The sequence below is a fragment of the Phaseolus vulgaris genome, chromosome 6 (genome assembly GCF_051622355.1).
Source record: "Phaseolus vulgaris cultivar YP4 chromosome 6, ASM5162235v1, whole genome shotgun sequence".
In the NCBI taxonomy this organism is placed as follows: domain Eukaryota; kingdom Viridiplantae; phylum Streptophyta; class Magnoliopsida; order Fabales; family Fabaceae; genus Phaseolus; species Phaseolus vulgaris.
The window spans coordinates 14,447,642-14,463,999 of record NC_143503.1 but is presented as its reverse complement, the minus strand read 5'-3'; the positions used below and the strand labels follow the sequence as shown (position 1 = coordinate 14,463,999).

General features: G+C 30.9%; 1 protein-coding gene across 3 annotated transcripts; it reads left to right on the top strand.

Annotated features, from left to right (window-relative positions):
* Nucleotides 1–200: 200 nt before the first annotated feature.
* On the top strand, nt 201–2,919 carry LOC137830962 (E3 ubiquitin-protein ligase RZF1). Of its 3 annotated transcripts, none has more exons than XM_068638401.2 (2): nt 201–509; nt 1,690–2,919. In XM_068638401.2, the coding sequence occupies exon 2, from the start codon at nt 1,749–1,751 to the stop codon at nt 2,664–2,666; it is 918 nt and encodes a 305-aa protein (XP_068494502.1). In that variant the 5' UTR covers nt 201–509; nt 1,690–1,748; the 3' UTR covers nt 2,667–2,919. The 3 variants fall into 3 exon arrangements, with proteins under 3 accessions (XP_068494502.1, XP_090159112.1, XP_090159111.1); XM_090302986.1 differs by having other exon boundaries at nt 425–1,594; XM_090302985.1 differs by lacking the exon at nt 201–509 and adding an exon at nt 528–596.
* Nucleotides 2,920–16,358: the final 13,439 nt, after the last annotated feature.

The window sequence follows — 16,358 nt, the reverse complement described above, 5'->3', positions numbered from 1 at the left end:
TAACTTATGCTTTAAGCATTTACGTAGCAAACTAAAATATAAATAATGATAAAAAAATCATATTATTTAGTACGTTTTAGCATTTTCTTCTAAATTCTGTGCACTAGCACGACAACGTGGGTATATAAAATTAATATTGACACATGACATATAATAATAAACATTCTTTGTTTTAAGGGTTTTTATAAGGAAAAAACTTTGTTTCAAGTTACAGTTAGTATGTTTGTACATGCCTCGTGTCACCTTCGTGCAACGTTCTTTCACAAAACTAAAGATAGAATAGTCACAATTCTGAACAGGTGAAAATTACAAGAAATTAAATATAAAATAGTCAAAATTTTGAACAGGTGAAAATGATAGAGAAAGTTGGCCTCAGTGGGAACACCCCATCAATAGTAGAGAGTCTCTCCTACTTTCTCTCTCCACCAAAGTCAGAATCTTTTGCAACTCTGTGCTGAGTTTTTTCATTCATTGTAGTTTCTTCTTTTGTTTTCTCTTCCTTTTCATTGGTAAGTCCACTCTGATAAATTCTGAATTTTTGTTCTTCTGTTAATTTTTTTGGTTGCTGTTTATTATGTTTATTCAGTGGATTCTAGGTGGGTGTGAACTCAGTATGATCACTGATGGGTGTTTGTTTAATTGAGAGCCTATTTGAAAGTTATGTGCTTTGATGACAACATGGTGTGATTTTTGTGGGATTTTAGTTTTCAGTTTGGTTTTGTTGTGTTGCTTTCGCTCTCTTCTGTTTCTGACTTCATGGTTGTGTTTGAGGATAGGTCCTGTTTATGTGGTTGAATAGCTACCTGGTTCTTGCATGAATTTTGTTCCTCCTTAATGCATATGTGGTAATTGATTTGTTTTGTTGAGGGTAAACATTTAAATCATTTCAATTTGCATGTGTGAAGTTATGGAACTTTGTCTCCCTTTGTAATTGTTGAACCTCACCGGTTTTCTGGAAGGCAGAAGTCCTCTTGTCTGATAAGGATAACAAAGAGAATCCAGGAAATTTTTTGTTTTGGACATTTTTAGATGGATATTTTTCATCCATTTAAGAAGGTTAAATCATGATGCTAAATTGATTATAATTTTATGTTCTCACTGTAAATTTTTGTTGTTATTCTTCATGATTTGATTACAAGACATAGTTGACTACATAGTTGACCATATGTTCACAGCTCTGACATGCTGTGTTCATTGTAAGAACTCATTTATAATTTCCTTTTGCTTTGGCAATTATTTTGTTTTCTAATTTTAAATATGATTTATCTGCATGAAATCCGATCTAATGCTTTGTTACTAATTTAGTTTAATTGGGGGGTGTCCTTTCTTGTTCATATTGTTTTCTTTGTGAGTCAAATTTTTTTCAAAAAGCATTTCTTGATGTCCATAATAATATTATGAAAACTACCTTGTGAGATGAAGTTGGGGTTAAAAGAATGGTTTGATTTTATTTGGGTCCCTTTGCTTGTTCTAACTTGTTGGAGTTTGCTATTCCTTATCTCTCTCAGATACCATTTGGCTTTTCTTAAGGATATAATAATCAATATTGAGCATCTGGTGTGCTGCCAAAATACTTCACCACAGTATCCTAAATGTTCATGACTTGTTACTTTTGCTGTCAATTTTATGAGTCATTTTGTAACTTGATCTGTGACTAAAACATCTGAAGCTCTACTATACTTGGTGCAGAAGCAAAGTGAAGTTGTGTTGTATCTCTTCAATATCTAAGTGTGTAGTGAAGAGAAAACATGTCAAGTGGAACAACATACTGGTGTTATACATGCAGGCAGCCAATCTGGCTTGAAGGGAGAGATGCCATTTGCCCTTACTGCGATGGAGGCTTTGTGCAAGAACTTAACGAGCAGCTGCGAGCAGTTTCACACCAGCAAGGCTTTTCATCACAAATGGAAGATTTTCGTCAAATGCCTGATATTATGGATGCTGTAAGAGCTGTTATGGAGCAAAGAGGTTCTGAGCCAAGAATTGGGGTTAGAGATGCTGTTGACAATTTCATGAGGCAGAGAATGGCTGGAAGCTACACAAACTTTGATGTTAGAAGGAGGTTTGGCTCCACCACCACCACCCCACTTCCTGATCAGACTTGGGGGGTCTATAGCTCTGGTCCTTATCTGATATTTCATGGTCAACCTCCTGGCTTCACTATGTCTAACACTGGCTCAAGAAGAGGTCCTAGGCATGTTGATTTTGGTGACTACTTTCTTGGTCCTAGACTTGAAGGACTCATTGAACAACACATAACCAATGATCGCCTTGGTCCACCTCCTGCAGCACGCTCTTCTATTGATGCAATGCCAACCATTAAGATCACAAATGAACACCTTCAATCTGATTCACACTGTGCAGTTTGTAAGGAAAAGTTTGAACTGAGTTCTGAGGCCAGGAAAATGCCATGTGCCCACATTTACCACTCAGACTGTATTGTTCCATGGTTAGTTCAGCACAATTCATGTCCAGTTTGCCGTGTTGAGCTGCCACCTCAAGGACACCCCAGTTCCCGCAGTAGTCGAATTAGGGGAGGAAGGAATGCTAGTGGCACTGGTGGTGACAATATCTCCAGGAGAAGAGGGAATAGAGAGATGAACAATGGAAGGAGAAATCTGCTATCATATTTGTGGCCATTTCGAACTTCTAGTTCAAATACTTGATCATTTTGCTGAGACTGGGGAAGCTACTCCTCTACAAGTGTTTGGCCAATGCCAGAACATAACTGAAAGTTTCATTTCTTCTCCAGGACAAGTGTAATTAGCTTCCATATAATGCTTGTAATTTGAAATGACATGAAGACAATTTCTGAAGTTTGTGCTTTGAACTTGATTTCATTGATACTAGATCATAGAAGTATGTGGAACTCTTTGTACATACAATATTCTTGGAAGCAATTTTCGTTTTAAATTTTCAGTTGTATTGTAGTTTGCATGATCATGAGTATTTTGAGAGATAAGGATGTTCGAGATCACACATCTACTATAGATAAGGACATTTCATAGTATATAAGTCGGTGTAAACTTCATCTTATGAGCTGATTTTATAAGGTTGAGTTAAGCTTAAAGTTCACTTTCTAATATCGTGTAGGAGTCATTTACAATTTATTATAACAAGAGACTGAATATTGACCATTCATAAATATATAATCTCATACACGAGTTGACAATTATGAGAAGATCTCCTAACAAAGAGAAGGAAAACGTGAGTGATGAAGGATAAATGAATCATTTCTTTTACTATAAAACCAGTACACACCACACAAGCATAATAATAGTCATAAACACTTTACTTTGCACTTAGTCCATAGCATAGCATAGCAATGAATGGAAATGTTAGAAAATGGCAGTGTGAAACAAAACCTTTTGGATCTCAACCTCATGATCTATAAATTAAATATTAGATTTCAAAAAAAAAATGAATTTTTTTTTTACAAATTAACTCATATACAAGTTATATTTTAGATGGTAGAGGAGATTTTTTTTATTTATTTCTAATACCACATGAAAAAAATTTCTTCAAAAGATTCATAGTTTTATACCAAATTTAATTGGTTTGGTTTTAATCAACTACATATTAGTTCACCAAAATGTTGACCAATTCTTCCACAGTTTGGTTAATAGTTCTGAACTTGACATGGTTGATAATTTTTTTATTAAATCGATTGATTTACCCCTACTGTTAAAACATAGATTAAATTGTATTTAGATAAAGTTTTTTATAAGAACTTTTAAGAAAGAAAAATTGAAATCAACTTTTTATAAGTAAAAAATAGTTTATGTAAAAGTAAATTCATAGAAACTTTTTATATAATTTTTAAAATTGTTTATTTTTAACTTACATATAAAGTAATATTAATTTAAAAAAAGGGATTTTTCCATAATTGTAAAGAAAGTTGGCAATAGAGTAGGAGAAATAAGAAACAAAAGTAAACCATTTTTGATAATTGATGAAGGAGTTTTAGGAGATTTGCCCCTTTTGTCACATCAAAAAGGCTCAAAATGAGGGACCATGTGTTTCCACGCACTAATTATGAGAAGCAGCACATTCTCTGCCGTGAGTGAAGGGTTGCATTTCAAAAGGAATTATAACTTCCACTTTAAGTAGCACTCTAACTGGAACAAATTTGGGAGGTGTAAATCATTGAGCACAATAACTTCATTACTTCTTTTTACTACTTTTTTTTCTTCATAAGAATTTAATTAACAACTAACCAACTCTTATGAGTTATATTTTAGAACCTGTTAACACAAATTTAACTACAAGTGGTTAATTTAAATAACAAAAAACTTATAGTATGCAATCCTTTAAATATTTTTATGTTATTTTCTTATCAGAATTAATTCTTTACTTTGTAATATGCATAATAAAGTTTATACTACTTAATAGAACAACAAAAAAGCTATTTTTAAACTACATTTTATAAAACAAATTTTAATCAAAGTTCAAAATTAAATTTCCGATGCTATATGATTATTTTAAATACTTAGTTCACTCTTATGTTTACGAGTGAATAATCATGATAAATATAATATTCCAATATATATAATACGAAAAAATTTAGAAATCATGGAATTGTGTTTTACTTAATTTTTTAAATCCTTTTGTTGATATCGTTTGAATATTAGTTTGAGGTAGTTCTTTCTGATCAGATTCAACTTTAATAATTAAGTTAAGAAATTTAGATTAATGGTGTGTTTGAATTAGGAGAAGATTTGAGAGGGAGAGAGTAGATGTGTAAGGATTTTTGAGAATGTGAGATTGTTTAGATTGATGGATGTTTGAATGAATATGTGAGGATGATTTATTGAAGTTTGTGAATGATGTGATGATTGAGAGGAAATTTAGAATTTTTTTAAATGTATAAAATGTAAGTTTACAAATTCATCCTTATTGTTAAAAAATATTTGAATAATGCATTATTATATTTTTGTGTAGATTTGAGTTAATTAAATTTTGTAAATGATATTCGATATTGTTCTCCCTGAATGACTTCGATCGGTCTCCGAGTTCAACTCCACTTTGACTGGTTTTCACTTGATGCTCTGAAACGCTGCTCCACTGGAACAAATGGGGCTCTACTTGTTGATCACATTCCGATGATCAAGTCAATGAGAACATTCAAGCTATAAATTTGTTTCAGTCTAAAGTATTCAAAAGAGCGTACCTTTACCCGGAGTATCAAGCCCCTTTTATAAACATTCCTTCAACAATTTTCATCAATGAGAATATAATCTCAACATCCAGAATATAATATTCAATAATAATATCATTCAACAATAATTTGTTCACTGTGTACCTGTTACTTTCGGGTACAAACATTTCTAACCTGCTTTTACTTGCATTTAATAATGTACTTCAACCAATTCAATTATTCTTGTATACCTCAACCAATTCAATTATTTCTTCTGTTATTTTTAATTATCATTTTCACGGAAACTTACTAGAAAACTTGAACTGACCTCGTAACACATTTTTGGGTCCATACCTGACCCAGGCCAAACTAGGCATAACTCCCACAACCGAACTGACCATACCTAAACGTTTGGACGGAGATCCCGAACACTCTTGGCCAATACATATACCATTAAATAATTATTTTAAAAAAAATACAAGTTACGTAACATTGTCAAAAGATTAAAAATTGTGATAAAAAGATTAAAAATTGTGATAAAAATAATAATATTATCAAAGCATCAAGAAATTAGCGTTATATTAAATTAATATTTAGTTAAAAAGAAAAAATATAATTTATTTATTTGTTAATTTTTATTTATTGTAATTAAAACATTATTTTGAGTATTTTTGGATGGAAAGTTACCAATATGTAAAAGTTGAAAATTGATACATAAAATAAACAATTGAAATATTCAAAATTTTAAAAAATAGAATACAAAATATTTTTTATTAAATTTAAATAATATTATTAAATATATTATAATTTATTAAAAGAATTATTATTATATACATTTGTTATTTTATAAAACTATATATATTTTGTTTATATTATAATTTCATTTTATTATTATCATTATTTATAATTATATGTTATTAATAATAGTATAATTAAATATTTTTATTAGATAAATTTATGTAATATTTAATATGAGAATCAATTCTATCTTGAATAACACATGAGTGAGAATCGATTCTCTTTTTTCTCTTTCTTCTTCTTCTTTGTCATGCATGCAGCTCAAAGGTAGTTATGCAGGGTATGTGAGTAATTTTCTTCAATCTTACGGGGACATCATCTACAATCTCTTCATAAGAGATAAGACTAAAAATGAAGGGCACCCTCTCCCCCATTCGTGCCAACACCTCCAAATTATTATATTTAAACAATGTTACCATTTGCTTGTCAATCCTTTCTCAAAGGTCATCCCTAGAAGCAAACAGTTCCTAAACGTTTTAGTTTTAGCTATTCACTTAATACCTTTTCTCCTTCGTTAATGTAGTTGTGGGTTATGACTCACCTTTCCGTTTTCTTGACATAAATAAGAGGTTACTTACCGTTAACAATTAATTGAAATTATTGGGAGGTTATTTACCGTTCACAATTAATTGTTATTAAATGGAGGTTAATTACCATTAAATGTCTTTATTATTGTTGTCTCCTAGAACCACTATATATAGTGGTTTCCTTCAAGCAATGTAACACACAACAAACAGCAACACACTTGCTTCCTCTCTCTTTTCCTATACTCTCTATTTCTTCTCTTCTCTTGGGTGTAAGTGTTTAACCCATATATATAGAGGGTTATTTATCTATTAGCCTGAGAGAAATTCATTGTACTCTCAGTACCATTATAGTGGAAATTTTGACTCTCTCGCCGATGGTTTTTTACCTCTATTTAAAGGGGTTTTCCACCTAAAATTTTTTTGGTATCATTCTTATTTTCCTTGTTACTTTAATTTCTCATAATCTTTGGTTATTACGCTTCCGCACACGATATCCCTACAGTAGCAATAGATAACATGTAATGTAAAGAGATAAAGGTAGATAAAGTACACACATTATTTTTATACTAGTTCATTTCTCGCAACAGACAACATCTAGATCTCTATTTATCAACTAATTGAGTTTCACTAAGTAGACTAATGTTGTGATGTACCAAATGAGTATTATTTGGACTCTAGTCACTCCTAACTAACCCATTGAGTATTGTTTGAGCTCATAGTCACTTCTGGCTAACCCTTTGAGTATTCTTAACTCCAACCACTCCTAACTTAACTGAGTATTCTTGACTTTGGTCACTCTTGGCTTAATTGAATATTCTTAACTTCAGTCACTCCTAGCTTAATTGAGTAGTCTTGACGTTAGCCACTATTGGCTTACTCGAATAATCTTTACCAAGCAACCACTAAGATGAGGAAATTGTATAAATGATGTTCAACTGATCATGTTGAAACTTGTTGAAAAGGATCTTCGTTTGAAGATATATGTAAAATTTGATCACTCTATCTTTTAGTTAGGTGATTGAACACAAATAATGTTATTCTATAAAACTTTAAATGGAAATAAAAAATATATAAGCAGAATAATTTAAAACAAAAACGGAACATATGTATAATTGATTTCAAATCAGTGTAGTAAATTGTCTGTAGCTCAAATTTAAAGAGACAAGAACAATTATGAAAATTAAAAAAAAGTTTGGGAATAGAAAGTATAAATAAATGAGATTTGAAATAATTATTGATTTGGGAATTGTAAAAGTGCTAAATGCATAGTGATAAAAGTCGGGTGCCATAGGAAAGAAAAGTAAAAACAAACATGTCATCTCCTTCATGATAACTTATATTTAATTGACTCGAATACATTTTTTGTTTTAAATTTGTAAGTTAATTTTTAATGTAATAATGATTTTTTTTATACTCCTTATAATTAAAAAAAAATATTTTTAGTGTGTTTTTAAATATGGTTAAAAATTTACATAATAGTTTATTTTAATTTTCTTTTTTATTATAAAAGATACCTAATTATATGTTTTTTAAATATTGATTTTGATAATGTTCAGGTCCAAAATACTAAGTAGGTTATTTATAAATTATATAACAAAAAGATATATTTTAACTTTAGAAAGATAAAACACAAATTTAACTCAATTTGAGAAAATATAAAACATATTTATACTTACTTATGCTATAAATTGACAATTTAAAATTTATAATAGAAATGTGTATAGTTAATTTAAATATATAAACGGATAAAAGATAAGTAGCTCACATATTTAGAATAAAAGAACATTAACTTATGTGAAATTTGAGAAAAATGAGGAAATTTTAATTAAAAAATAAATATGATTATAAAATCGACACTTGATGTAATAAAGACATCATAACACAAAGAAATTATAAAATAATTAATAATTTTGAACCTTAAAAATATATATTATTTTAATTAAACTTTAAACAGAATACATTTATCTAAAACAATGTTGAGAAATAATTTAATTAACTAGAATATAAAAATAAAACAAATAAACCTTAAAAATTAAGTAGTAATTATTTATAAAATAAATTAATAGAAACCCAAATAATGAAAGAAAAAAGATTATTGATTGCGAGACACATCTATTGAAAACCAACAAACAAATAATACACAAAATAATATAGCAAAAATAATCATCTATTTATTATATCATTCAAATGTACAACATCTTCTATTAGAAATATAAAATGCCTTTATATAAAAAGCTACTGTGAATAATGAATTAGTAAAAAAGACTCATTGTTTTAACTAATTGAATTAAACAAGTTTAAAAATTTAGAATATTAGTATATATAATCATATACTATTGGGACAAAAATATCAACTGATAAAATGACGAATAAGAACAAAAGTGTGAGAGTAAAAAAAAATCTTTTAATCCAATAAACACTATAAATAGCACAATTTATCCAATGGTTGAAACTATTATACTCGAAAAAAAGTCCAATAATAAAAATCCTATAAAAGAAGCAAAAATTGAAATATTTTTCTCAAGTTGTGTTGTGATTTGCCTAATGGGAAAAGCATGTGTCTTTGTTGCGTTCCCGTATGATTGGATTGGACTGAACGCGTAAGTACTTTTGATGCTTATCTAATCGCTAACCACTTCTTAAATTTTCTTATTTTCCTTCTAAACTTCATTATTTTAAACTATTATATGAATCTTGACATGGACTCACTTCAAAATAATCTTACCATGCCTTTTCGCAAAACTCACTTCAATTAAAAACTAATTTCAAAAATAAAAATTAATTAAATACTATATTAACTAAAATAAATATTATTTTAAAAATTAAAAAATTATTAATATTTAAATTAATTTTTATTATTAATAAATGATTTTGAATTAGTAGAAACTAATTTAAATATTAATAATTTTTTAATTTTTAAAATAATATCTATTTTAATTAATATAATAATTAACTATTTTTTTAAAATTAATTTTTATTTAATAATTTGTTTTAGTAATGTTTTAACTTTTGTAGTCATATTTTATTTTATATGCTTCTAAAAATTAACACGCTCCCTACAAGATTCATTTCAGCAAAATATGTATATCTTTAATAACAAAAATTAATTAAATTTTGTATGTTATTTTTTCATGTATTAAAGGAAATTTTTAAAGTCATTTCTTTAAATCTTAAGTTTTCACTTTGAGTCTGTATCATATGTAATATTCTTATTTTATTACATCTAAAAATTATAATATTCATAAAATATCAAAAAAAAAAATATATATATATATATATATATAACTCTTTTACGTAGTGTTTTAAAATATATAGTCCTTCATAGTTATTTTAAATATTTGGATAAGATTAAAAAAAAAATATTCAAAATAAAAAAAAAAAACATTTTTATCTTTCAGCTACATATTGAGGAACTCTCTATCATCTGTATTATCATCGGCCCTCGTGCATGATCATAACACAAATTAATGAAAATAAAACACAATGCAAACAACAGGACAAACTAACTATTTTTAAAACTTCTAATATAAATATAACTTTAATTATCAACATAAAACCATCATTTCTCATAAAACCATCAAGTGTCTATCATAAATCATAATTCATTTTGCTCATGTTAGACTTCTACGTCTCACAATACATAGACACTTGACTCTACTTTCGGAAGACTCGTGTATTGAAATTAGCATCATGAGACCTACACCTGTCATACTACTCGATGTGAAATAGTTATGCACATAATCATCTCACTATCTCATCATCTCATATGACAGGGTAAATTCATATGACCTGAAAGACCAGATTATATTTCAAATTGCAGACAAAGTCATATGAACCTCATTCGACTGTCACCAACTGAATAACTTCATCTATGTGATTCCATTATATCAATAGAGTCAGGATTGTCTCATTAACATGATACTTACAAATCAATACACTCCAATAACAATCTCAACATGATATTTTCTTTCCTGAAAATACTATGTTTTAATCACATTTCACCTCATTGCATACTTCATTTAGCACATCAATACACCATTCAATCATATTATATTTTAAACATTCTAAACAATCCAAATATATCTTCAAAATCACTTAAACACATAATTGGTTCCTTTAATAATATTTTTAAATAAAATTTAGAATTTTCACTTAAAAACAATAAGCAATAATAAACTAAGCTTTCAAAAGCAAAAATAAAAATTTAAAGTTTTTTTTACTGGCTTGAGCTAAAATTTGTTTGTTTGGGCGAGCTCTTGCTTAAGTGAGATTGAACCCGCAAGCACCCAAAATTTTATCCCAGGTCTCGCTTGAGCGAGATATGCAAAAAAATCTGCATAATTCTACCTAATTTCATAATTTAGAGTCAAACAAAAACAATTTCAATATCTCATTCACTTGAAGTGTAACTTACACTATATCAACTATACAAATCAACAAAATTTTCAAATTCAAACAAAAACATCTACCATAAATCATCCATATCAAAATCAACATATTCACACTTTATTTCAAACAATACCCTGCATTACTCATAAATAGTCAATCCTGCAAAAAAAATGGAATTGGTGACCACGTCACCCCGACATCCAAATCTTCTAACCTAGGGTTCTATTTAAAATTAAAACTAGCTTCCGTTATTTGAGCATGTGCTCAATAAGAGTTCCAAACCTACCAAAAGCTTAAGGGTAACTTAACCTGCACCACATAATCCTGATCAAAAATTTGTTGGGAAAATTAAAATTAATTCTCCCTCTTTGGTGTAGATACAAAATGGGCACTCGTGAAAGTAATAAGTAGATAATAGAAAATAGAGCAAAATAGAATAATGACACAAAGAATTTTTAACGTGGGAAAACCTTCTCAACTTGAGAAATAAAAACCCACGGGATCTAGTCCAGAAAATGTCTCCACTATGAAAGTAGAATTACAATATTATTTTCTCTCACTCTAAGAGTAACCGTTAAAATCTCACCCAACAAGGATGTAATACAACATCTCTCTAGTTTCTCACTAGGATTTCCAATCTCACTATGGTGGATATCAACTCTCTCATTTACTCTCTATGTTGCTCTTCTCACTTGTTTGCCTTTCTCTTCCTCACAAGTTCCCTTTATATAGAGAATGAGAGGAAGACTTCTTCATAAAGAGATAATGGATAATTAATGATTACCAAATTTTAAAGATACCTTGAAAATACTATCTTCAACTTTCTGGAATGAACTTCATAGTCTTCAAGAGAGATATAATTCCAAGACTTTGGAATGACCATCATGAAATATATTCAATGGTTCAATTATCAAGATTCATTGTTCATGGTCCCTATTAAATTAAGGAGGGATTCGCAAAAAATTTATTCCTTCCCGACTTAATTAAGGGTTATCAATAATCCAACTCCCCTACAATAGTATGTTAGCTTCTTAGTTTAAATTGCCTTGGTCAACATTATGAACCTTCTCTAGCTGCAACTCTCCATCCTCCAAAGCATTTCGTATCCCATGATAACAATAATCAATGTGCTTTGTCAGATAATGAAATGTAAGATTGTTATCTAAGTAGCTTGTGTTAGAATTAATGGCCTAAACAAGAGGGGAGAGGGGGTGAATTGTTTGACAAAATATTTTTGCAAAGATTGGCTAAGAATGAAGATTTATCAACAATCATAGAAAGAGCAATCAGGGAAGCCAAAAAATAAAAGCAATTAAAATTGTTTGCAGAAAAACAATCGGTTGAAAGTTCGTTTTAACCGGTTGATTATAGCATCAGAGACAAAAACCAAATTAAACAGTTTATAATGAGAGAGAGAGAGAGAGAGAGAGAAAGAAAGATTACACAATCAATTTATACTGGTTCACTCTACCCTTGAGCTACATCCAGTCCCCAGAAAACCACTTGGTATTCCACTTTTAATCAATTACAGATTACAAACACTCAACACCACAAAGAGGTGATCTTAACCACACAAGAACACTCACCCTCTTTGCTTTTCACACAACCACAGTCAAAACAACCTCTGACCTTTACAAGTTTACAAACTTACAAGTATAGAAAAGAAACAATTACAAGAATAAAAAAGGAACAAATTACACCTGGTATTTCAGGAATCACAGAGCTCCTAAGATCAGTTCTTGAACCAATGCACAACCTTTAGGCAATCTTGCAAAACTTTGAATCAAATCTCTTCTAAAAAACGTTTTCAATCTTACTTTCTGTGTGTTTTTTAATATAAAGAGAAACCATATTTATAGCTCTTAAATCTAGCTGTTTTAGGAAGTTAATCATGAGCCAAAACAGTTTTAAATCAACTGAAAGCAGATTTAACAGGTTTTTGAAAAGTTGTTAAGAAATGTGACAATCAACCGGTTGAAATGTCGTTTTAACCGGATGAATTGGTTTTGACAATTAGTCAACCAAGTCAAAAACAGTTTTGAAAACCTTCAAACATACTAAGTGTAAAACAACCGACTAAATCGTGAAATCAATTGGTTGTTTTTTGTCTTTGCTTAAAAAAAACATTTTTCTCTTTTAAAACAGATTGATTCAGCTTGTGCATAGGATTAAGAATGAACTTTACACAAATTCTAAACACCCTAGAACTAAGCTTCAATCAAGGCAACAAGTCACGAAATCAACCGGTTCTTTTTGTCTTTGCTTAGAAAAACATTGTTCTCTTTTAAAACAGATTGATTCAGCTTGTGCATAGGATTAAGAATGAACTTTACACAAATTCTAAACACCCTAGAACTAAGCTTCAATCAAGGCAGCAAAGCATCAAGCTATTATCACAGATTTGGTTTCATCAAAGCTTCAATGTTCTACAACTTGAACTTTGGTTGTCACAATGAAGAAAATATCTTTCTTAAACATGACCCAAACCATGCAAGAGATTTTTCATATATTTTACCTCTTTGCTAGCATCAGATGCAACAATTTACTCTACTTCAGTTGTTGATAAAGCAACACATCTTTGTAATTTGGATTGTCAAGATACAACTCCCCTTGCAAAAGTAGTTAGATACCCTGGTGTGGAGTTTCTGGAATCTACATCTCAAGCCATGTCTGCATCTGTGTATCCTATGAACATAGGATTTTCATTACCAAAACCTAAACATCTTTTGGTAGTTCCCCTTAAATATCTCAATATCCACTATACTGCATTCCAGTACTCTTCGCTAGGATTAGACAAGAATCAACTCACAACACCATCTACATTGGCAATATCTAGGCTTTTGCAAATCACGACGTACATTAGGCTTCCTACCACAGAAGAATAAGGCATTGTGCTCATCTCTTTCTTCTCTTATTCACTACTCGGACATTGCATTGTGCTTATCTTGAAATGTTCGTTAAGTGGAACACTGACAGGTTTTGCCTTATCCATGTTGAATTTCTAAAGAACTTTCTCAATGTACTTCTCTTGTGATAGCCATATCAACTTCTTGGAGCAATATCTGATCACCTTTATCCTAAGGATCTGCTTTGCATGACCTAAGTCTTTCATGGAAAAAGACTTGCTTAAAGTGTTCTTCAAACCGAAAATCTTGGTTTTACTCTGTCCAATGATTAACATATCATTGACATATAATAGTAGGATAATAAAGTTTCCATCTTCATACCCATTGATGAACACACAATGGTCAGCAATTGTCTTCTTGAAACTGTGCTTGGTCATGAAGGATTCAAACTTCTTATACCATTGTCTGGGTGCTTGCTTCAGAGCATACAAACTCTTCTTCAGATGACACATTAAGTGTTCCTTGCCTGGTCCTTCATAGCCTTCTGGTTGCTCCATATAGATTTCTTCTTTGATGTCTCCATGTAGGAAAGTTGTTTTGACAATTCAAGCTTTGTACCTTGGTCTCGAGCTTCCTTTTTCAGTTTTAAGCCTATACACCCATTCATTTTTCAAGGCTTTTCTTCCTTTAGGTAGCTCCACCAGATCATAAGTATGGTTCTCATGTAGAGAACTCATCTCTTCTTCCATGACTTTGATCCACTCCCCTTTCTCAATTGACTCCATAGCCTCTGAGAAGTTGTGAGGTTCACCATTATCTGTTAAAGTGATATAATCTTGTCCAGGATACTTTGATGATGACACTCTTCTTCTTTCAGAGCGTCTCAATTTAACTTGCATTTTTTTCTCTAATGGCTCAGGTTCTTGTTGTATTTGAGGATCTAACATTATATGGTTGTTTATAAGTCTGATTAGGAACTAGGGAGCAAGATTTGTTTGTTCGTCTATTTGATCTAGATCTATCTGTTGAGAATCTCTCCCCCTGAATCAATGTGAACTTTTGACTTGAACTAATTTATCTTTTGACTGTGTTTGATCGTTTGATCCTCAAAGAACACAACATCTCTACTTCTAACAATTTTCTTATTTATAGGGTCCCACAATCTATACCCAAATTCATCCTTTGGGGGCCTAAGGTATATGCACTCCTTGGCCTTAGCATCTAGTTTTTTTCTTTCATCCTCTGAAATATGAACAAAGGCTCTGCATCCAAATGCTCTTAGATGGTTGAAGGATGCCTTCCTCTTGTACCATACTTCCTCTGGAATCTTTCCATCTAGAGGCCTTGAAGGTGTTAGGTTTATGAGATCAACTACAGTCTTTATTATTTCACCCGAGAAAGACTTGGGAAGGTTAGCACCTTGTAACATGTATCTAACTTTGTCTTCAATAGTACTATTCATTCTTTCGGCTACTCCATTCAGTTGAGGAGTTTTTGGTGGTGTCTTCATCATTCTGATGCCATGCATCTTGCAATAGGGTTCAAAAGGACCACAATACTCTCCACCATTATCTGCTTTTAGAAACTTAAGCTTTTTCCCAGTCTCACGCTCCACTAGGGCATGAAATTCTTTAAATTCTTACAGTACCTGATCTTTGGTTTTCATCAAATATACCCATACTCTTCTTGAGTGATCATCAATAAATGTGACAAGGTAGTAGGCTCCACTTAGAGATTTTTCAAATGGTTCACAAACATTTGTATGCACAAGTTCAAGTATCTCATGTCTCCCTGAGGGATCGCCTGATCTCTAAAAACTGATTTTGCATTGTTTACCATAATTGCAATCAATACAGGATTCCAAGATTTGACCCTTTATACTTGGCAAGTGGTTTTTGGTGAGCATCTGGAGTGCTTTCTCACTCATATGCCCCAATCGTCTTTGCCAAAGATCTTTGGAGTTTGTATCAACATTTGCTTCTCCAGAACAAATTCTTCCTTGTATAATGTAAATGGATCCTTCCTTTGAACCTTTGGCAATGACTAGGTTCCCTTTTGCTAGTTTCCATTTTCCAGTAGCAAAGTGGCTTATAAAACCAACATCATCCAACTTACCCGTTGAGATAAGGTTGAGACGCATTTCGGGAGCTAATACAATCCAATTAGAGAAGAAGATAGCCAAGGACACAAATAAACACTTTACAATTAAGTTAGTCATCTCAGCATTCAAGACAAGGCCCCACCAAACTTTAGAAGGACCTCAGCAGAAGAAGAAGTAGACATAGGCTAAAGCATCATATGTTATTTCTTTTGGTCTTTTTAAAAGACAAGTTTATGTAAATAAATTGAGCTCACTTTGGGGGTCCAAATAGAAGAATAAGCTAGAGTAGGGTGCACTTAGTATATTTTGGGCTTGTGCCAAAGCCCACTTTTCAGGATAATGCACCTAGGATTAGAGTTTTTAACCTAGTTTCTAGAAGATGTAGGCTAGCTTGGGAGGCAGTCCACTTTGACCTTCCTTCTAGAAGGTTTCTCACAAATGACAACCCTACCCCTCTATCTTGCTCTCCAAGACACTCTCTCCTATAAATAAAGTGTCTTGCCTCATGTATTTCACACATTGAATTTGGAAATAGAAAGGAAACTCTACATGAGTGTTTA